Source organism: Aythya fuligula, chromosome 2, assembly GCF_009819795.1.
Source record: "Aythya fuligula isolate bAytFul2 chromosome 2, bAytFul2.pri, whole genome shotgun sequence".
NCBI lineage: Eukaryota > Metazoa > Chordata > Aves > Anseriformes > Anatidae > Aythya > Aythya fuligula.
The window spans coordinates 1145113-1168153 of record NC_045560.1 but is presented as its reverse complement, the minus strand read 5'-3'; the positions used below and the strand labels follow the sequence as shown (position 1 = coordinate 1168153).

The window sequence follows — 23041 nt, the reverse complement described above, 5'->3', positions numbered from 1 at the left end:
ATTAACTAATAATAGAGCAAAGAACATCAACATCTCGTTAAATGACAGGTAACTACACAAAGGCTCTAGAAGTAGGGAGAATAAAACAGTACAGATCTGCAAGCTTCTGCCTGGCGTGCCCCATTGGACAGCCCCCTCGTTTCCTCTGCTTTGGAGGGATGCAAAGCAGCCAAGAATACATCAAGACAAAGCCAAAAGTGAAAAGCCCCACCTGCTGCTGATTCCATTCTTCTTTTAAGCTACTACCCATTCCGAAGTCAGTATTTCATTATGTTTCTGCACTAATTCTGAATTGGAAATGATGACGTTCCTTTAGGTACGCTATTTTATGGCAGATATGCAGACTGAACGTGATAAAAAAAAGCTGATTTAACAGGGCAGACCATGCAGGGAACCTCCAGAGCAGCTGCAGCTGTTCATGGCTCTCTCAAGCCAAGCGCTCGGGCTGAAGCTGATTGTTACTCACACCAGAGCTCCCAGAAGTGCTCAGACCTTACGGCTTCTGCTGTAGTTAAAAAATAATTGCTTCTTCCCAGCCACGTTCCAAACAGCATGCAGTTTTTATGGCCAGGCCACAGCCTGAAACACAAAGAAAACACTGAACAAGTAGCTATTCAGTCAGCAGCATCCAGTACACCAAACAAATCAGGACTTTTGGGGAAAAAAAATGAGGTAACACAACTGAAACAATCAAAACACACCACAGAAAGAGCAGTAGCACAACCACAGTACTTCCTGAGAGAATAATCTGACAACACCAGTACCTTTCAGGGTACTATCACGCAATTTCTTTTGTTTGTTTTGTAAGAGCAGAATGAAGACAAAAAAATCAGGAAGAGTACTTTAACATTAAGCTTCATTTTAACATGCCTCCACTGCAAATAAACAAACACACAACATCCTTACAAAATATTGCAGTTTTCCTCGATGCAACTTGGCTTGGATCTTTATGAAAAACTACATGGCACACCAATAAGAAGAGAAATGAATAAATACTGCAGATTTCTAAGTATTCAATGAAAGAGCTTCTGGACAAATAAGCAAGAAGAACAAAAAGAGGGGCAGTGCCATCCTCTACCACTAAAACAAGACAAAAACTGCAGGGAAGGGCATCATTTTACGAAGTTGCTATCCTGAATTTCTGGGTACATTTACAAGAATTTTCAGGTCCATTTTTGACTGCCAAGTAATCAATTCTGAACTCTTTTATTAAAAAAGGGAAACACGAAACACTTAAAGACTTAAGCTCACTGGGTGATGCCTTCTGCTCTGCCACTTTCCTGGCCTCGTGGCAGATAAGAGCTTGCAACAAACTCCTTTGTGGTTTTTGGGTCCTGTATCCTTCCAGAAATAACCCTCTGAGGGCTGTCACTTTGCTCCTTGCTGTCTCAGAGCGCTGAGGGAAGAGGAATGATGGCACTTCCAGTCTGGTGATGCTCAAGAAGCTCCAAGGGCCACCAGAGCCAGGAATACAACTGGTTATTGGGAAGAGTTACTTCAACAAACCATCAGAAAAAGACACCCAACACCTCCGTAACACAGCTTAATACACGTCTAAGACTAATTAACATCTCCCCTCTGTAGAAAATAGCAAACCTCAGGGCGTTTCACAGATAAAACCCGACAAGATACAAACATCATTTGGAGATAAAGGATCTGGTACACGCACTGAACCACTCAGCAAACAGAGCAGGCAGGAATAAAAGCTTTACAGCCTGCATTATCTCCAGGTTACCACAGAGCCACCGTGGTTTGGGCCTTTCCTAATGCACAAATATGTCTTTTGGGCCCGGTCAGATTCACGGTACTGAACTATCACAATCACAGATTCACCAATAATGCAGTAACCCTTAGGGGTCTGGTTGGATTCCGAGCACTGAACTATCACGGTCACAGATTCACAAATAACGTATATCTACCCTTACTCCAGTTGCGTTTAATGAGAGCTATCACGACCAGGAACAACACAATCAAGTGTGATTTATTACAGCAACAGGTACACAGGTTCTTTGGATTGCTGGCGATAGTGACTGTCTGCAAAAGCAAGCTAGCATGCATGAAATACACAGGTGACACAGGTGCACAGCCTATAAATTAACGTGTTAAAAGGATCAAAGACTCTAGAAAGATTTATCACCAAGTGTTCAAATCTCACACAAAGGCATCCCAATTGGGGGGGGGTTAGGGGAAGGGGAAGAGGGGCTCAGCCCGTTGACTGGTCCCAGAAGGTCCTAAGGATGTTGTATTCCCTCAGGATGGTATCTCCCCTAATGGTGGTATCTTCCCTAACATCCCCTCTCTCTTGGGCCAATTTATATTATTTTCTATCTTTTAGGTGGAGCTTGAGTGGCTCTAGTCAAGCATATCTTAGTTGTGATTGGGGAAAAGTTCTCCCGTCTCCGTTTAAATAGGCTCTGAGAAATTCAGAGCTCAGTGAGGGGTGGTCGCACCTTGGGGGCGGGTAGCTTTTGGGATGGAGGTGTGTTTTGGCATTCTAATGTTATTATAATGAGCAAAAGTACACTAGGGTACAGCATTTGTCTGAACATGACAGGTTGTTTGCAAAAAGTGCAGCTCCTCTGCCCTCTGCTCTGTGGGGACAGCGCCAGGACCTGAGGGAATGGCATAGAGCTGGGACAGGGGAGAGTCAGGCTGGTGTTAGGGAAAGGGTCTGCACCCAGAGGTGGTCGGGCACTGGGACAGGCTGCCCAGGGACGTGGGCACAGCCCTGAACTTGATGGAATTTAAGAAATATTTGGACAATTCCCTCAGATGCCGGGGCTGAGGCCCCAACGGGCGCCCCCGTCTCCACAGCGCGATCTGGCGGCCCTGAGCGGGAACCTGAGGGGAGCACTCGCCCCGCCCCCGTGCCCGCTGCCGATTGGCTGCTGGGCCCGGCGCCGGCTGCGGAACCAATCAGAGCGGGTAAATAGTGCCTGCACGTGCTGGGGGGGGAGGAGGGAGGAGAGGGGCAGGCTGGAGAGCCAATCACAGCTGTCAGCCCGCCCCCCGAGGCTATATAAGACCGGGCAAGGAAGCGAGGTTCCTCTTGGCGCTGGCAGCCATCTTGTCCCATGGCGGCGCTGTGTCGCTGCAGCCCTCCGCAGCCCATAGAAGCCCTTTCCCACCGCGCAGCCCTTCCTCCGTCCTCAACCCATTTCAGCTCCTAATCCAATTACAGAAACGGCTCAGCCTGTGGTTAATTCTTACCAAGCAACGGGGCTCCGTTGGGAGCACGGCACTTGGTGCGGGTGACTTGGGGGCAGTGGGCGCAGCAAGGATACCCAGTGCATGTGCTTTAGGCAAAAACCAAACAAAAAACCCTAAAACTATAATCCTGTATATCAATAGATCTCACACAAGAAAAGTGCAATGTGTGAAGCCTTTGCTGAGGTTGCCTGGGAAGGTCCAGCGGTGACCATTGGCTGTCCTTGCCAACGCCTTCCTGAATTGTCCTTCCCTACTTTCGTGTGACACACTGAGGCAGAATTACTGTTAAACAGAGCTGCCGTGACTGTCCTGGGAGTAATCTACTCTATAGATAATAAGAACCAAAAAACACGAACTGGCCATGCACGGCCAAAGCACTCAAACCACCCAAAGAAATGTTGGGTGAAGACGCAGTGTTTCTGCACATGCTCGTCAGGCCCTGGGATGTCTTGAGTTAATTCAGAAGAGACAGTAATATTTTCATGTAAAGATTTACAAAAAAGGGTCACAGATTAGCCATTATGCTCTGTATAGTGCTTTATTAGGGGTTTGTTACTGATGTAATAGACTGAGAACACAGTTTCCAAAAGCGTTATTTAATATCTGATTAAATATTTTTTTTTCTAAGGTATTGAGCCAAAAACAACATTTAAGAATTCACAGTCGTCTCATTTGGCCATGCAATATCTTTCCCCAAAGGTTTATTTTACGGCACAGCTGCAGCTGAAAAAATGTTGTCATTGCTGGTTGGACTTCCAGCCCAATGGAGTTCAGAAGAAAAATGCATCCTTTTTAACAAATATTAGACCACAAAAAGGTGCTGGAGACAAGGCAAAAATGGAAAAAAATAAGAGGAAAAGAAAAAATTAAGAAGGTAAAGAGGAACAAAACGTGATGTTTTGTTTTGTTTTCCCAAGATCCTTAATGGGCCAGTATAATTCCAAGGTGTTGCAATTTTCCATTTCTGATACTACTACTTTATTGGGAATGGATTATAAAGTTCCTTCATACAGTGAGATAAAACTGGATGTTTTATAACTATGTCATATTGAGGGCCTGGGGGAAATGCATGCATTTTTTTCTTGACCAGCACTGAACTCAGCCCATGTAACTTTTTTACTGCCCCCCAATTACACGGATCCTGTCATGCCTCCTCACGAGAGCCATTAAGCGATATTAGAAATGAAAGCATGCAGTTTCATATAAAAAATGGAGACATGATGTATTATCCACTGACAGTCCAGTCTAACAATTTCCATTAGAGACACCTTTTATATATTTTTTTTTAGCAGCTTGACTGCACAATTTTCTTTCACAATTCTCGGACTTGATTTAAAAAGCAATTTATCAGTTTGATCCAGTATCCCCTTTTCTGACGTTTAATACATCATCCAGATCATCGGAAGTTTTAAAAGGTACAGCAGGGAATTGTAGCCTTCTCCTTCACAACAGAGGGGATCAGGAAATGATCTGTCTTATTTGTTCCATCGGTGACAACTCATGCGCGAGATATGGCAGATTTTCCTTTATGGGGGGTTTTTGGTCTGGGGATTTTTTTAAAAAACAACTTTCTGCTTCCAGCATTTTAAAACTACTTTTTGTTTGCTTTTAAAGCTTTAGTGATTTGTTCTTCAAACTCCATCTCAGAAGTTGCACTTCCCTTATCCATTGCTTAGCTTACGTTCCGTAGTTTCAGTCGAATCTAGCCTCTCCAGTTATGAAATAATTCAGTCCTTACGGCGTGCTATTTAGCTAGGCTGGTTTACTTGCTTCCCTGCCTCATCTTTGGCTAGTTACACCGACTTTCTCGCACTATGGTTCATGTAAGTCATCCCTGAGCTAAAGTCAAGATTAAGATTCCACATCACTGCAGCAGCTGCTGGTAACATCCCACAGGAAAAAAATGAAAAAAATAAAAAATCACAGATTTCTAGTAAAAGTGATGAGCTCAAAAATTGCGTTTATGGCAACGACCTTCCAAACAAATACTCACAGCAACTTTCCAAATTAATCCTCACAGCTTTTCCACAAACCAAGCCTTTTCCATAAATTGTATTAGCCTCATAGTGTAGAAAAAGCCACGAAAGCTTGAATCAAAATCTAAATACTCTCATCTGCGCTGCCCTATTCAACATCCCCCAGCAGCAGTCGGTCTTAGCTCTTCTGACAATTAGCTCCCGTGAAATCACACCGACATAGTATTACATCCTTTGTCTTTAGGACTACAACAGGCCACGTATAAACCACACGCAGGATGGTATAAGCAAGCCTGTAAGGAAGTCTAACGTAACTGGACTGTAAAGGCCTCAGATCTTAGAAGATCCAAAGAAAACAATACCAATTACTCATTTGATTCACCCAATGAGAGCTGCAGTGTCTGGGTAGGAAGAGAAGACCATGCAGGAAAACAAATTAAAAACGTGTTTTACCGGAATTACAGCAAGGCTTAATTGCTTGCACGCATTATAAATAAATAATACAGTTTCCCATCTCAGAAAGCAGAACCTTACGTTTGTTTGTTTGTTTTAATTCAGCATCTTCATTATTAGGAACTTCATTTGTGGGACAGGCATATCCTGACTGTTCTCAGTTACGGGTGAGCAATGGGGGGGTCCCTCTGGTGGTGCTGACCACCTGGAACCTCCTCTGCTAACTTCTAAACCCACTAACTAGTTTCAAATAAAGTCAATGGGAACATGAAAATGCAGAGATACCAACTTCTTGCATGGAGAAGAGAAGATCAGCCTCCTTTCCACGTGCAGTGCTGTACACGCAGGCAGTCTGGATACAACGCTCACAGTGATTTTGATGGCTTTCACACTAATTGCTGCGGCTTTCACACTAATTGCTATCACTTGTGCAGCTGGTGGCAAAGGACATGGACAGAGGAGGGGTTGATGTAGGAAGTTCAGGGGATGTGGTTGCAGAATACGTAGGAATGTTTAGGTGTCAAGATGAAGATCTAGAGGTTTCAGAGGGAAGGACCACGAGCTGTTTGGTGAAGTGACAAGATATGCTGGGCGGCAGATGGGGCAGGGATGCAGAGAGGAGCTGTAATGCTTGAAGTGCAATTTGCTTAATGGGGAGGCAATAGGCAGGAGACTTTTTGGTGAGTTATGCTGGGCATGGTAGTTTTAATTTTTTTTTTTTCAGAACAAAACCAGATGATTAGGTAAACCAAGCCTAACAACGAAAAAAAATAAATAAATAAAAAGAAAGAAAAAGTATCATCTGTGGTTTTATCTTCACTTTACAGATGCAAGGAGTGACAAACTGTATTTAGTATTGCATTTAAAACTTGATTAAAATCAGTTTTTGCAGCATCTCTTAGGTTACTTGGAAGATAGACTACAAAGTAACACCAGTAAAAATGGTATAATCAGTAGGAAGAGAGTAGAGGATTATAATTAAATGATCATGCTTTAGATGGCATGACATATTCTCTACAAAGTCATTGTATTAGAGTGATTTTCCATTCTAAGCCCCCTGAAACCAATTGCTTTACTTAAGGTAACTTAACAAATGACTTCTGACTGATTATACAGGCTTTTTAGGTTAAGCCCGCAGTAATGGCACAAGTTACTCCACTTATCTCAGCACTTTCTTTTACTGTCCGTGTTCTTATCTGTAAACACTAGAGAGGGATGAGGAGAAGCCATTAACCTTTCTGCCTTCACACTCTGCAGATGTGCAGGGCTCCGTGCTCACCTCCTGAGGAAGGGTGCGTTATGCAGAGATCCCCAAGCATCTGCAGGAGGTGAAAATTCTCTACACTGCCGCTTCCTCCCCTCCCACGTGTTCTCCGGTCGGCGTTACCTTGTTTTATGGTTCTGCGAGCAGGCAGGTAAATTCTGGGGAAATTCCACTTTCACGCTCTTACCTTTAGACCACTTCCTTTCCATCACGTTTTGCCTCTTCACTAGCGTGAAGACAGCCGTGGCCTGCAGACCACAGCAAGGAAACGAGAATTTCAGTAAGCTTTAATCACTGCAGGCATCTCAACACTTCATTCAAGGAAGGTTTTGAGTAGCTAGCATGTTTTCAGCTGTAGTTTCCATCTCATGATACAAAGCTTTTATTGGGATTGGTGTTCTGAAAAGTTTATTTTACAAATACATGGATGATATGAAGAATTACAGTGAATAAAAACAGCCAGAAAAACAAAGAACTCTGCATACAAATAAGCTGTTCTGTAATAAGTGCTAAAACCTGTATCAACACCGTGTTGAATTTAGGGTTAAATTACCAGACACAACTTAAAACATGACCATTTTCCATAATTTTAAGCCTAGTTTTTCCATATTTACCTTGCTAGAGAATCAGTAATGATAGCAAACCGACATGCCCAGCGCACAGCTCTATTTATCAACAGCCCGGTTCCCTCACAAATCAGGCTTTCCCTCACAAATTCAGCTACCCTCGTTGCACATTCCTGCTACCACTATCGAAGCTCTCCACGGCACCCACACGATTTTGGTGTGTTGTAGGAAGCGGTGACACGTTTCGGCTCAGGGGGAACCTGAGTGTGACAAACCCTCGTGTGTTACCACTGCAGTGGTGAACCACTGTCAGAGATCTACACTGGGAGTCACTGGGAGTACTGCGCTCAATTTTGGGCCCCTCACTACAAGAAGGACTTCGAGGTGCTCTAAAGAGTCCAGAGGAGGGCAATGAAGATGGTGAGGGGTCTGGAGAACAAGTCCTGCGAGGAGCGGCTGAGGGAGCTGGGGGTGTTCAGCCTGGAGAAAGGGAGGCTCAGGGGTGACCTTATCGCTCTTTATGAGTACATTAAAAAAGGCTGTAGTGAGGTGGGGGGTTGGTCTGTTCTCCCACGTGCCTGGTGACAGGATGAGGGGGAACGGGCTAAAGTTGAGCCAGGTTTAGGCTGGATATTAGGATTTTGGATATTTTAGGTTGGATCCAGTTTAGGTTGGCTATTAGGAAGAACTTCTTTACCGAGAGGGTTGTGAGGCATTGGGATGGGCTGCCCAGGGAAGTGGTGGAGTCCCTGGTTTTCAAAACCATCCCTGAAGGTTTTGAAAAGACATTTAGATGTAGAACTTGGTGATATGGTTTAGTGGAGGACTGGTTAGTGTTAGCTCAGAGGTTGGACTGGGGGATAGAACCTCGGTGATTCTGGGACTTTGTGACAGTTTCACGAGGTGACTGCTCACAACAAGCCAGAAGAGGGGACAGACACTGCTCTGTGAGGCTCTCACTGAGATCCCTGAGGAGAGATCCCTGAGGTGAGATCCCTGAGGAGAGATCCCTGAGGAGAGATCCTTGAGGTGAAACCCAGCACCGGGCCCCACAGCGCAGGACCCCCCCCCTTTCCTCCCCTCCCTCCCGCCTCAGCAGCGCCTGAGGGCCGCAGGCTCCCGCCGTTGCCATGGCAACAAGCCCCGCCCCCCTCGGCTTCGCGCTCCCCACCCTTGGCGCGGCGGCGGAAGCGCCGGCTCGCCCGGCGGGGCGGCGCCCCGGAAGCGCCTCGCGGGGGCTGCTGGGAGTTGTAGTCCTGGAGCGGCGGCGGACCGGCGCCAGAGAGTTGGCGGCGAGGAGGAGGAGGAGGAGGTCGGTGGCGGGGAGCGGGGCCTGCGCCGCTCCCACCGGGCGGCACCGGGACCCGGCGGGGCTGGGGGAGAGGCCGAGGGGACCGGGATCTGAGGCCCGGAGAAGGGAGGAGAGGGAGGGGGCCGGGCCCGCGGCCTGCAGCGGGGAAGGAGCGGGGGGATGGCTGCCAGGCGGGGCCCGGCGGGGGGCGGCGGGGCCTGAGGGGGGACCTGAGGGGGCCCAGGGGGGCGCGGAGCCCCCCGGGGGGGGAACCTCGGCCTCGGGGGACCCGGCTTGAGGAGGGGGCGGCGGGGCCGGGCCGGGGGGTGAGGGGGGAACCGGCCTGGGGGGGGCCCTGAGGGGGCGGCCCCGGCCTTGGGGGGAACCGGGCCGGGCCCTGGAGGTGCCCTGGGGGGGGGTCCATGGAAGCCCGGCTGCTTTTGTGTGCCCCCCCAACCCCCCCGGGGGGTCTGGATGCTTCCAGTCCCGGTGTGGGGCTGCTGGGGGAGCCCCTCGTGTCCCCTGGGTCGTGGCGGTGCCACGCGTGGGGCTCTGCGTCCCCACGGCCCTCCTGGGTCTGCCTGAGTAGCCCAGGAGGGGAGTTGTGAGGGAAGCCCGGCCGCTAACGCTTTCTTGGTCCCCTTTCCAGCAGCAGGAAGCCCGCAGGATAGGAGTGGGAAAGAGAGGTTTCTTGTGCGCCTTTGGCCCGAGTAGCAGAAAGGCAAAGTGCCCCGCTTTGCGTGGATCCCTGTGTAGGTGACCCTTGAAAGTGAGTGATACGTAAGGCAATGTAATTTCTCCTTTGTTCTCGTGACAAAGCACTTGGGGCTATACCTCTGTGCGTGCCGCTGGAACGCCAGGAGGTGATAACCAGAAGTTCTGTGATGCCCGCTGTGTGGGGGACCTGGTTTCTCCTCATACATGCGTGTAGCAGTTCTCAAGTGGATCAAAGAAACCCAACAAAGACCCAATTCCCGGGCCTTTGAGATTTTATTGAAGTTTCCAGCGCCAGATACACTGGGTTCGTGCCCTGCCTTTGCAGTAGGGGCGTTAAGTCTGTCCCTAACAAGCTTTTAGTGTCTCTTATGCCCCTGGGTTGCAAGTACTTTGCCAAGCGTGAGGCATAGAGGCACTCTTGCTTCTGATAGTGTCATTGCTCGCTTGATTCTCATCCCAAATGTGCCACTACCTCGTCCATAAGAGTCCTGTCTCATCCTATTCTCCTTCATAAATCCGGTGTCCTTTGACGCCCGCATCTCCCACCTGTCCTGGGGCCTAACAAAACGTATTTCGAGCCTTCCCAAGTCTCCCTCTTCCAATGATGCTCATGCGTCCCCTTCACGTCAGTGCGTGGCGAAGCAGCTGCCGTAGTTGGACACCTCTTCTTGGTGCCAGGATCTTTGGCAGCACCAAAAAGCCGGGATTTCCACCTGGCTGCTGCCGCTGCTAAAACTGATGGTTCCTCCTGTGAGATCCCCCATGTTCGGATCCACCAGATCTGGTCCTGAGTAACGTAGAGGTGATGCTGTGGTCTCTTCATAACCAACAAATCTGGGCTTATCTGTCCAAGCTCCTCTCCCTGCTTTGACCATGTTCCTTCAAGATGTGCAAGCTTTAGGTACTTGAACTCCTCCATGTAATTTAAAATGTGTCATCAGCAGGGTTCTGTTCCTGCACCTCACCTGGATTGATTTATCTCTCTGTGCCTTTGTTCTCCTCCACATCTTGTCCCCACTCCCATCCGGGCTGACTCCAGCTCTTTGATTCTTCAGGCTGTTTCTGGTTGCCCACTAACTGTCCCCATCTCAACTGGAGATCTGCTGCTCGTCAGTGGGGCTCTCAGTTGTTAGTCTCGTAAGCTCACCCGTGTAGGGTTTTGCTATTTTCTTCCTCAGTCTTGAAGAGAAAAGACCTGTTTCTCCAACTTCTATCTTGTTTTTATTTTTGGAAGTGCCACTCTGCCCTCCCTGATGTAGGTGAGACGTTCTTTGTTCTCTTTTTCACTGATTTGTGCTCTGTAGATGAGCCTTGTTCTTCCTCTGAGTGGTGCATGCCCCAGAATGCTCTTGTAGACCAGTTTCCTCGTGTTCTTTGGAATGGGCTTAGCCCACTTGCAGGCAAATGGCTTCCCCAGTTTTGACCTGCTTGGAAATTTGGGAGGAAGATGTTGCCTTTACCTCCATGACTGAGCTCCAGGAACATATCGTGGTGTTCATCATACTTCTGCTTGTCTTTCTCCGACTTCAGAGTGTTCAAAGACTTACTCATCCGTGTTAGAACAATGTTGGACTCGATTTATCAGGAATAATGTTGGCTTTAAGATGGTTTGTACCCAGTCTGTGAGGGTCCCTGCGTGAAGGGGACACCAGGCTGATACGTGGCTGCTCTTCACACTTGGTGTTCCTCCTGTACCACTGATGGTTGGATGCTTCAGCCTTGGGAATCTTGCTCGACTGCCACAGCAGGGCTTCCTAACCGAGCAGTGCAGCGAGCTATTGGCGCTGTTTTCTTCAGCCACCTTGGTAATTAGTGCAGCATGTCTGATTTTTAATTTTTAAACAAGCCAAATAACTGTTTTTGAGTCAGCCGTTGGAAAAGACAAAGCGTGGACGTGTCAGTAAAGGCAGGTTTGGTTTCGTGTGCCTGTAGGGAGCTGGCTTGCTGGAGGAGGTGTCCTGTCTGCGGAGCGGTGTGCTGAAAGCCCTGCTGTTTTAGGCCTCGTTTGCTGTCGCTGAAGGAAACACTAATTTTGTCGTTAGTTTCACTGAAGGCAAAAGCAGATCACATGAAAGCAAAATAGTTGTAGGAAACAAGTTGTGCACACAGGAGTAGCCGTTGGGATGGGTAGTTAATGTTAGCTCTGTGTAAGTGAGGACCCTCACCCATCCGACCTGTTTGTTAAAAAAAACCTTGGTAATTCTCATTAAAATTCTCATTAACATTCTCTGTTAATGAGAAGGCCTAAAATGTATTTGATATTGGGCACGCCAGATGCAAAAACCCCAAACCAAGGTGGTTGTTTTCATTTTTCTCTTATTTAAGTAAAAGTAATTTTAATAAGAAAACAAAATAGAAAATTTAATATAATTTCACTAGTGAAGATTACCAAAAGTCCGCGTCTCTTTCTTTGCTTATTTTGCGTGAGGAAAGGAGAAATGATGGCCGTGGTTTCCCTCTCGGTGGTGTTCAGGCTTAAAAAGGTTTAAGAAAGTGTTGCCTAAGTCAGTATCATTGAGCAGACAAAGCACTTCCAAAACCTACAACCTGCCCTTTGGGTGTAGAGCAGCCGGTTACAGCAGGATAGCAAATAGTGCGTGATTCAAATGAGACGGGACAGAAACACCAAGGTGAAATTTGCTGGGGACTGGTGGCTTTGTTTTGTGCCCAGGACAGCTACTTGCACACGTTCGAAGCGCTTTAAACATCTCAAAGGCAAGATTAATTCTAACTTCCTGCTCCTTTTTGCTGCTCTTGCTTTCCTAGGGATCACCGCTTTCTGCCGGGATGGAGATGTTCTCATTGAATTCCCTTAAAGGTAAGCACCTCCGACAATCTTACAGTTGAACTTTTTTTTTTTTTTTTTCCTTTGCTTAGAGATTTAACACTATGGCAGACTCCTCAAGAATATTACTTTCTAAAAAAACAGTGCTGCCCTTCTCTCTGCTGGATAAACGAGAGGTTTATCCTCCGTGTGTCTTTGTCAGGCTTCCTTCTCAACGCTGTAGGGACAGGAAAGGAAGGAGATGCGAATTTACCTGGGCTAAGGAGGGGTGTGTAACACACCATGCCCAATTTTGGTTGTAACAGGCTTTTTCTCCAAGGGGAGCCCGGCTTGCACAACTTTCAGCTTGCTGGGAGTGAAGCTCGTAACAGTTGTAACAACACCAGTAGTTGTTGTGGCCAAGCTAACTGAATTCTGCCTTGGTTAGTGTAGCGCGTGAGTAAGTGTTGCCCTCAGCTTGGGGCAGGCCAACCAACTGTTGGAGAATTTCAGGCAGGGGACGGATTCTGGCAAGGGGAAGGACGTGTTGTGCCACCCAGTAAACAACAACGTAGACCTGGGGGAAGAAAGCTCAATAGGGAACTATTTAGCTCTCAGTAAGGGCTTTTTTTTGCCGCCTTAATTTTATCCTCCTACTCATAGCTGCATCCTTTTGTACCAATTCAGTGAGTGATTTCTCCCTAGTGTTTGCATACTTCAAATATTTGTCAACTGTTATCACGTCCTTATTTTCCTGTCATTGCTTTGCCAACCTCTTCATTTCTTTTTTTTTTTTTTTTTTTTTTTTTTAAAGAGATCCCTTCATTCACTGGTTGTTTTTGTTTGTTTTTTCTTTTGTTGTTCTTTTCTGAATTCTGCTACTTGGTCTTAAAATAAGGAGCATAGCATGGAATAAAATACCCCAGACGTGGCCGATCTGGTGACGGATCACTGCCTCCTGTCTTGGGGAAGTAATGCTTCTGCTTTAGCTCCTGGGGAACACAAGAGTGTACCAGCCGTTCTTGTAACGCTGCCATGCTAATCAAGTGAGTCACCAGTTTGTGGGTTCCATATTTAAAACAAAAATTCCCATAGTGCTTGATATATCCAGGGCGTTAATTAGGTACGAAGGAATTTTAGCTGGAATTAAAAAGCCTCTGACCTGTCAAATAAAGCGTGACCTGGGTTGGAGCCTGAGAGAGGAGGAACTTTCCTGAGAGGGCTAGTGGTTTGTCGTGGCCAGGCTGGGTTTGGGACTCTGGATGCTGTAACGCTTCTGCTCTAGGGGAAAACGAAACCTTTAAAGTAACGTGGTTGGTTAATGCGCTCCTGCACGGTGCTGCAGCCTTTGCAAAGGCTTGGCTAGAGAAGATGAATTAACCACAGCTCATCGAAGTGAGCCTGAACTGGCAAAGCCTGGGAGGATGGCTTTAAGTGATGACTTACATGCTGTTTAACTCTCATCTCTGCAAAATAAAGGTACTTGGATTGAATTTACGCAATCTGTGACTTCTGGAATTTTTTAATAAATTGAGTCTTAGTGATTTTTTCTGTGCTCACAAGATAATTTTTGTATCACTCACGCTGACAAACCACTAGCCCTGCTCGTGTCAAACTTTCCGTGTACCACCACACTGTCTTTCAGCATCTCCCAGGCTACTCCTTCCCACTGACTGTGTGTTTCCAGTATTTTCCCAGACTTGTGCTTTATTTATGTTTTCTTTTGCTTGTTTTGATTTTAATCATTGTGTTCTCCAGCCATGGTTTATCTCTATAGGGCTCTTGTTCTTTTTATTTTTGTGTGCCTCTTCAAGATAAAGCTTTGTGTTTGTTTTTACAAACTGTACACAGACAAATCACTAGCAAACTCACAGAGGTTCTGAGATGTAGACTGGAAAAGGCAAATTTGTATAGCAAGATTTTCTTCAAATGTTCACATGTGTATGCTCTTCCAAAGATTTACTTCTTTATACAGGGTTTTTGTGATAACTTTCCACTTCTTGAACCTCTTCTTGAGGAGTACAAGCTTTGTAGTGCTTGTGTCAAGTTATGTTAGTCCTTTTGTGGTTTACTGGGGATTTCTTTTTCTGCTTGAAAAAAAAATCTTTCTTCATCATGATATTTAAACAACTATTCAAGAGAAATTTTTGGCTTACACACAAAATATTGACCGAGTAATAAGGTATTTAACATAGAAAGGATGTCCTGCTGTAAAGAAGCCCACAACCTAATGGTGTGCAGCTGCATGTTGCAGCTGGGGATGTTAAAATGTATATACAAACTTTATATATATAAATAATTTGGACTTTTGTCAAATATCAAAAGGCATAAAGTGCCCTAAGTCACTCATACAGACCCAAACAGCAGGGTCTGCTTCCAGGAGGGGCAAGCGTGTGAGAAGGGAAAGGCACTGCGGTCTTGCCATGTAACCGAGTGAAACGTTTCGGTGTTTATCTCCGATGTTAGAAAATGATATGCTGCAAGCAGGCTTCATTTTTAGTAACAAACACACCTGGATGTGAATTGCACAAGCTGCACGTGAGTGAGGGGTGCAGGCGGGGTGCATGTGTGGGTGAGAACAAGTGAGGAACCCCCGTGACTTTCAGGCTCCGGGGCAGTTTCTGAGTTTCCCCTTCTCAGTTGTTCTGGTTTTACGAAGGAAATGGGAAAGAAGTGTGTGCAGGAGGGAAACCGAGGGTAGCCAGCATCGCAGCCGGAGCTGCTGGGTGTTGTGTGGAGCAGCCCGGGAGCGCTTTGTGAGGAGGGGTGGATGGCTGCAGGGCCCTCACCAGGCGCTCGGAGCCACTGCCTCGTCCCTCTGGGGGCAAGTTTCTGGGTGTGCGAAGACATCCTTTTTCATTTATTTTTATTTTTGGGGGATATCTCCCAAACATTTCCGACCCCTTTTGAGGCGACCTGCGTGCGTGTGGCACCAACTATCCTTGAAGCAACCGGCTTCGCGCTCGGCAGGAGCCGCCACACGCTCCCCGCGAGTAGATCCTCTTGTTTTGTTTTACTTTTTGTCCTTTTTTCCCTCACTTTTCCCTCAGATTTTTATCTTTTTCCCTCCCTCAGCGCCGGGTCCTCCCCGCCTGAGGTACTTCGTGGGGGCGCTGTGACGGGGAAGCGGGACCCGGGCTCGGCCCGGCCCGGCCCAGCCGCTGCCCTGAGGCCGGCACCGGGCGCGCGCGGCCTCAAGATGGCGGCGCTGGGGCTGCTGCTGCAGGCGGCGGCCGGCTGCGGCTCGGCGGGGCCGCTCCGCCTCTGCCGCCGTTACCGGGGGGCTCGGGGGCTCTGCAGCCGCCTGCCGGCGCCCGAGAGCACCGAGGAAGCCCGGCAGGAGGAGGAGGAGGAGCCGCAGCCAGCAGCAGCAGCAGCAGCGGCGGGCGGTGAGGGGCAGGACGGCGGCGCCGCCATGGGGATGGGTGAGGCGGCGGGGAAGAAGCGGGATGGGTTAAACCCAACCGGGATAAACCCAACCGGGTTAAACCGAGCCGAAACGGGCTAAACCCAGCCGAAACGGGCTGAGCTAAACGTAGCGGAAGGGAGGAGCGAGCCCCGGTGCGAGGAGGAGGAGGAGGAGGCGGCGTGTGCGCGCCCACGGCCCTCCCGCCCCCCTCCTGCAGCCGGGCCGGGCCCTCACGGCGAGCACCGGGGTGTGGGGGGGGCTCCGAGGGGCTCCGAGGCCTTGGGGGGGTCCCAAGGATGCGAGGCAAGGGAGAGGAAGCGGGGGGCTGCGCCGCCGCAGGTAGCGGGGCCTGAGGGGGGGGAACCGGGGCCGGGCCCTTTGTGGCGGCCGCGCCCTTTGTTGGCGGCCGGGCAGGGCCGGGGCTGCCCGGGGGCCTCTCAAGGTCGCGGCTCCGAAGCCGGGCCCGGCTCTGGGGGGCTCCCGGAGCGCCCCCGGGGCTCGAGAGGGCCGCGAGCCGCGTCCCAAGGGCCCCCGAGGGAACCCGCTCGTTGCTTTTAGCTTTTACCACACGCCCCTGAGGTTACCGAGAGTGAAACGCTGCCGGTGTGGGGGCTGCGAGTGGCTTTGTGCTGGGGGGTGCCACCCGTGTTCGTCACGGCTCTGCCCCCGCTGCCGCCTCCCAGCCTCTCATCTTCCCCCTGGAAATCCCTTTATCGTGCTTTAAAGGTGCTGCTTTTTTTTTTTTTTCCTTCGCTCTCCTCGTGTTCTGCGCTTCCCTCCCGCCCCCAGCACTTACTAATTATTTATTTGTGATTGTCTCTCTGGTCTCTAAGCTCTTCAGGCTCTTAGTTCCCTTTTCCTTTCGGAAGCTTTGCCGGGCTTTACCCCGTGTTTCAGAGCCACCCTTCAGGTGTTGCGCTCAAGCTGTTTGATGAAGCAAACAAACTTATTTCTGAAGTGAATGCCAAAACGCCCTGAGTTGTTGAATGGCCTCATTCAGGTGTTGCCTGAGAAAAGCAGAGAACCACGTTTTTTCCCCCTTTTTTTGCTACAACCCTCAGCACTCTTGCTGCCATCCGTTGTCAGAGGGTGCCTGAGGGCTTCGCCCTGGGGTTTCACCTCCCTCCTGGGAGGTCCCCCAGAGCCCAGGGGCAGCACCAAGGGTGGATCTGTCGGGACTGGCCTCGTCCTGCTGCTCTGTGTGTGGGGAGCTTGCTGGTGGCAGGCGCTGTGCTCCAGATAAGCAAATAAAATGCCCCCAGGGTCCCGCTGCAAGCCTGCCCTGCCCGCGGGGCTGCACCTTGAACGTGCAGAGATCATAAAAGTTCTTTTAAAAGCTGTTAAAAGTAAGAGTGAGTGCTCTGCCTTCAAGTTGAAGTCTTGTGAGCTATCTGTAGTTGACTGCTTTTGTTGCTAGCCTTGGTACGAGTATCCCACATGGAAAAAGAACCTGGGATCTGAGGCCAGCTCTGAGAGCTGCAGTGTTACATCGCTGCTCACATCAGGGTTCCCTTCTCTGGCCCAGATGTGGGGTTTTGGAGTGGGATCTGTGGCAAAGATCACCCCTCTGCCTGCTCAGTCAGATCTGGGGCACTTCTCCCTCTTTATTAAGACTTACGTGATCTTGACCACTCTTTCTGCTCTAAGAGGAACCTTTTTCTGTAGCTAACTTAATTTGCCATCTTCTCGTGTCATGGAAGGACCCAGGTTGGAGACCCTCTGGGTGCTGTGTGGCCCAATCCCCCGCTCAGAGCTCAGCCAGGGCTGGCCCCTGGCATGGTGACCAGTGTTAAATTTGTCCTTCTTTAGGCAAGAACCACACCTGGGTTTTTATTTCTATGTGTACTCGAAGGGAACCTTGGTCAGGGTCTCTAGATGATGATTTAAAAAAAAGAAAAAGGTGACATTGTTTTGGTGTGTTCTCAGCTGGTGGAACCTTTTTTCTCTTGCCATCTCTCCCTAGTAAAGTGTGCCTGGGCTAATTCCTTTTGAAGTGGCTCTTTTTGGAGCCCCAAGGCTTTCTTCCCTGTGAATTTTTGATCTGTTAGGAGCATCCCTCGCTGAGATGAATATGTAAGCAGGAGCTTGCATCTTGGTGAGCGCCGCGTTTCATAGTTTGTCCTTGCTGCTCGTTTGTTGCTTCTCCAGGGAAGACAGGAACTGTTCAAATCGATGCAGCGCTCCTCTGGCTGCCTTGAACGAGACCACGGGCCGTTTATTGGTGCTCTTGCTCTACCTGATGGTGTCTTCACTTCTCAGATTTGTTGAGGTTAATAGAAGGCTTAGCCACTACAAAGAGGAGTTTTTTTTTTTTTTCTCTTTCAGAGTTGCTTGGAATTATCGTTGGCTTCCACAATCAAGTTAAGCTGAAGGAACAGGAATTAGTTAACTGGCTTCATTTGGCAAACCCACCCCGAGCTGCCTGTTATCTGAGACAGGCTTTTAATATTCCTTCATGGTCTCAGAGCTGAGGTGTGGACACCACGCGTGGTTCTGGCTCGACTGGAACTGGGCGTGAAAATCAGCTTTTTTGTGTTGTTTTTTCAGGGAGTGTGAGTCTGTATTCCTTGCCTCTGCAGGGCTGTGCCTTCCATTAGCATCGTTCCTACCCAAATATCCGTTCTCAGCAGTCAGAGAGCTCAGGCACTCTCCGGGTGAGGGTGCCAAGAAATCCAATCTGTCGGGGAGGAAACGTTCTGCAAATCCAGGGCTGCGGTTTGGGGTTGTTTCTTTAAAAACTAGGAGCGAGGCACGGCTCCGTGCAAAATAAGAGCCTTTCAGCTCTTCATTTCGGGGTAAGAATGGACTGAGGGTGATCCATCAAGCCTCGGAGTCGCTGGAGATACGTCAGATGGCACTGCTGAATATGGCATTGTCAGCTGTGAAGAAGACATTGTGTCTCAGCTGGGAGTTCAGAGCCTCAACTGCAAGCCAGATCTCGGCTTTGTTACGTAGAGCCCCTTTTCTTCGCTTGAGGATGGATTAAATATTTAGTCCTGTCTGAGGAGTCACCTCAGAATCTGAGGAATTGGCTCTCCTTAGGTAAATGCATATTTTTTTTTTCCCCGGGCATTTAGAAAGAATGCACTTCTTGCCTCCATCTGTTCCCTATCACAGAATTCCTCGGGGTATTGCTTTTGAAAGGAGAAGCAACCAGAGGCCAAATAATACAGGCTGCTGCTGGAGGGTTTTATTTATGTCTCCTTTATTAAATGAATTTAATAGGACAGTTGGGAATTGGGCTACTATGCCTCCCTCCGAGCGTCCCAGCACCGTGGGTTGGAATAGACGTGTGGAGGGCTAAAATTTGAGGCACTTTTTCCAGTTTTCCTGAACAGGTACAAGTCTGAACGTGGCGGTGCTTGCTGTGCGGCCAGGTGGGTGCCTCGTGTTTGCTGTGCAATTGCAGAAAATTGGCCTGTGGTTTGCTGAGACTGAGACCGTTTTCATGCTGCCCTGGCCAGCTGGTGGACAAGAGGAGATCCTAACACAGGGTTCTTCCTCCTCTGCATCCCTCTGAGGTGTCCGAGGGGTTTGCTCAAGGATTTGTGAGGAACAGCAGCCCGAGGGCTCCCCTGTTATCCTTTTAACGGTGCTGCTGGGAGTGGTGGGAAGCTGTTGCAGGCTCTTTTCCTCGTTGGTGTGGTCAAGGAGACAGCGCAGGTTCCAGGTTTGTTTTGCTGCTGCCCACAGGTAGAAAACTAACCCCGAACGGAGCCAGTTGCCAGTCAGACAGCTGTAGGATTACAGAGCAACCTGTCCTCAGATGATACCTGGCTCTCGGTGTCCTTATCGCAGGGCCTGGGGGTTTTGTTTCAGCATCCCTCTGCGTGCTGAGGAACCCAAACTCCTGCGGTAGCTGGGCTGTTTGGCTTCTGGAAGCTGTTTCTCTGAGGTTCAGCTGGTTCTTCTGTGCTTCCGAGGAAGAACTTGCAAGCCTGATGTTAGTAATTTCTTTTCTGAGCCCTGAATCAGCACCCTGGCTTTTTGGTGCTGCTGTTGGAGAGGGCGATGGGATCAGCAATGTCATTTTTGCTCAACCTTACCCCAGGATCTCCAGTCTGACCTCCTGGTAACTTCACTTTTCTCTTGGATGAAGCTTTGTGACAGTGGCTCTCTATGCCCACATCGTAGGGCTCTTCACTTAAATACTTCCTGCTTTGGAGGCCGTTCTGTCTAGCTTCATTACAGCAGCTCTGCAATCAGAGATTTTAGGAAAATGCAACGGCAGCTCTCGGTGATGCTCTGAGTGCCATGGACGGGCTGCTTCTCACTCCTCAATTTGGTAGCTCCACCAGAAATCCCCAATTGTGTCGTGCTGCCTCGATGGTCCTCATGGGTCCCACTTCTGAAAAGTAATCCCCAGCCCTGGAGGTGGTCTGTGAGAAGATATTAATGGAGTTCTGCCCTTGCGGGATGGGAGATCCCTTTCCCTTCTCCTGTTCCTTGCACTCCCAAAATGTTCTTTTACGTTTTCAGTTCCCGACGAGCGGCTCGAAGGAGTCACTTTGCGTGTTGTCGAGCCCCCCGGTGTAACCCCGAGGTGGCGCGCGTGGCTGAGGAGGCGGCTGCAAATCCCAAAGTCTGTTCGAGATGCTTACTGCTCAGTTTGTTTCCGATGCTGAAGGATGGCAACAGAGCCACTTCTGCGTTCACAGCGAGGGAATGGCACCGGCTCCGAGTTCTGTGCTAGGCTGTTTGCATTTGGGTTCAGCTGGGTGTATTTTGTCTGACGGTTTTTCTGGTGATACCGTGTTTTTTTTGGGGGGGAAAAGAAAATCACAACGGTTTGGAAAGACTTTTAGTGTCACTAAGTTAGGGCTAGCACTGAGTTAGACTGTCAGCACTGCACTTTTAACTGGAAGTTTTAAATTCATACTTTGAAAGGAGGGGAAAAGCAATCTCTGTGTTTCAGGAGAAGTGTTGGTGATGCTGCATTTCCAAAATGTCCAACAATGCTGTATAATCTCGTGTTTGGTGCTCAGGAGACTTTGCACTCCTGCGTGCTGTTCTGCTGAAGCCTGGAGACGTTGGTGAACCTCTGAGCTTCTGCCTGCTGCCCTGTCTGTAGCCCTAGAGACATTTACGCTCCCAGAGCCACAGCGAAGCAGGTGTTAGGACATGTCTTTGAACAGGACTGCACAAGAATTGTAACACATTTAGCTATTCTGTTTTTTTTTTTTTTTTTTTTTTTTCTTTTTTAGATTCCAGAGACTTGTTGAAGGAATTTCCACAGCCTAAAAACTTGCTCAACAGCGTGATTGGACGAGCCCTGGGCATTTCTCATGCAAGGGACAAACTGGTATACATCCACACAAATGGGCCGAGAAAAAAGGTAATTCTCTTGCACCAGGCACTGGTGGTAGGTGGGTATGGTGTGAATGAGCCAGGAACACTGCTAAACCTGGAAGTAACCCTTTAGTAGAGAAAGTTCTAGCACATAAAGTCCATGTAAAAGTTGTACTGTGATCTTCCAAACAAGATTTCCTCACTTTTTTCTGCTTCTCTGTTTCCACGTGCTTCAACACGTATGTAAATGTAGGTGCTGTCCACCTCCTTTTGTTTGTGGAAGGATGAATTTTTGTTCCTTTTGTCCTTTAATGGGCTTTTCTTAGCAGGAGGACACGTAGTTTGCTGTCAAGTGTGTTGGGCTTTGTAACCTACTGCCTTAGAAAACGGTAACTCAGTGCTACGTGTCAGACCTTAGGGCTACATTTTGTTTCTATATTCAAATAGAAAAAAGCCTAAGAAAGCCTAAAATTGCAATAAGAAGAGATGAATTTGCTTGGAATGGAGAGAGGCTTCTATTACTACTTAAGGGCAAAGTTAAATACAGAGGTGCTTGTTGGTAAATGAACCAGAGGAATTCCAGGCAAACGTTTTGCCAATCAGTTGGAGCTTGGATGTAAGGCTCTCACCTCCCATCTCGGCGAGGAATTGAGCAGTTCTGAACTCACAGGTGCTCTGTGTTCAGGGCTTTGCCTCCTCCCGTTGTACAACCCCTGTGGCCCCAGGCCTCTCGCTCTGTCTCGAGCAGAAGCCCTTTCCAGCTGAAGTTTAGCTGCAACGTACATTCCAGGAAAAGATTCAGTTCTGATGGATTAACATTTTCCAATAACATTCTGTCTTAAAACTTCCCAGACACTTTTCATTACCTCATCCTTTCTGAGCATATGTGTCTTTTAGGCAATACTTTACTGATGGTTGCTTTGGAATTCCTTTGTTATTTGTGTTTCTGCGTTACTTGCCTTTCCTCAAGCAGCAGTGCAGCTTCCTAGCTGATGTTTAGGAATGCCATACCTAGTGCCTCATCATTTTTAGTCTCTGTAATCAGTTCAAATTCTTGCTAGCACTAACACAGATTAACGTCGTCCATAACTTTAGATTTCTTAAAAACAAACTTACAACAAAAAATAGAGCAGCTCTTGTGGAAAACAAGGGCTGGTGGGGAAAAAACAAAAATAAAAAAATAACAGGAAGAAGTGTGGGGACAGGAGGACAGGTGGGACGAACTGGGGAAGTCTTGGTTGGAAGTGGACAAGACTTTTTTTGTGAGCGCCAAGTAACCCGGCCTTCACGAGACAACTTTTTTTTCTCAGCAGCTCTGTGTCTTTTCATGCAGAGTCCTTAGGCAAAATACGTAGCAATTTTGTGCAGTAAGATGAGATTCAGATGGCAGGCAGGCAGGCAGCCAGATCGAGGCTGTTGAAAAGTCAGGAGCCTTTTTTTTTCTAGCCTTATAGGTGGGGTTTTCCCAGCGGACCTAAATGCCACCTTTCATCTTTGCTGCAGAAACGGGAGAGAATTCCTTCGGCATTTCCCTCCTTTGAGCCTTGCAGAAACTCAGCTGCGGCATCTGCGGGGCCGGGAGTCGAGCGAGCTCTTCCTTTGGAGCAGTTTTTACCAAAGGGCAGGGTTCAGCTCTCAGTGTTCTTTGCAGGTTTTTCAGCTGCTTGGAACCAACTGTGCTGGGAGAAGAGGAGCTCTGGTGGTGCTGTTAGTTCCGTCACAGCTTGTGCCGGGCAGCACGAGCTGCAGGCTGCTGCTCCTCTGCCTGAGGAGCACGGTGCTTGCCTGCGTAACCACGGGGCAGGCTGCTGCTAATTGAAGCTAGGATAAGGAAGCAGAAAGATTTGCTCGCTGTTGCAACTGGAAATGTGTTGGAGAGTGCTTGTTGCTCCTCTGGTGTGGTGTGCTGCGGTGCACACAGGAGCAGTTACCCTGAGACTGAATTGTTCTTGTAACAAGCTCTTGGCATTTGATTCCTCGGGGCTGACACACCGCCACCTGCGAAGCTCCGGCCCGCGGTACGTGGTGCTGTGCTGGAAAGCAGCCTGCTTCCTGGGCCTGCCTCAGCCACCCGGCTTCTGTGTGGCTGTGGGCACCTTGTG

The 23041-nt window shown here is 48.6% G+C and overlaps 1 protein-coding gene across 5 annotated transcripts in view; it reads left to right on the top strand.

Moving 5' to 3' along the window:
• Positions 1-8725: 8725 nt before the first annotated feature.
• DHX30 (DExH-box helicase 30) overlaps positions 8726-23041 on the top strand; it is a 32274-nt gene continuing 17958 nt past the window's right edge. The window contains exons 1-3 of one of the 5 annotated variants that reach the window (XM_032182989.1): positions 8726-8781; positions 12244-12295; positions 20855-20985. In XM_032182989.1, coding sequence (XP_032038880.1) covers positions 12265-12295; positions 20855-20985 — 162 coding nt within the window. In that variant the 5' untranslated portion in view covers positions 8726-8781; positions 12244-12264. Of the gene's footprint in view, positions 8782-9399; positions 9530-11232; positions 11283-12243; positions 12296-15440; positions 15667-20854; positions 20986-23041 lie in introns of those variants that run through there. The other 4 variants (XM_032182991.1, XM_032182990.1, XM_032182988.1 and 1 more) reach the window with 4 other exon arrangements.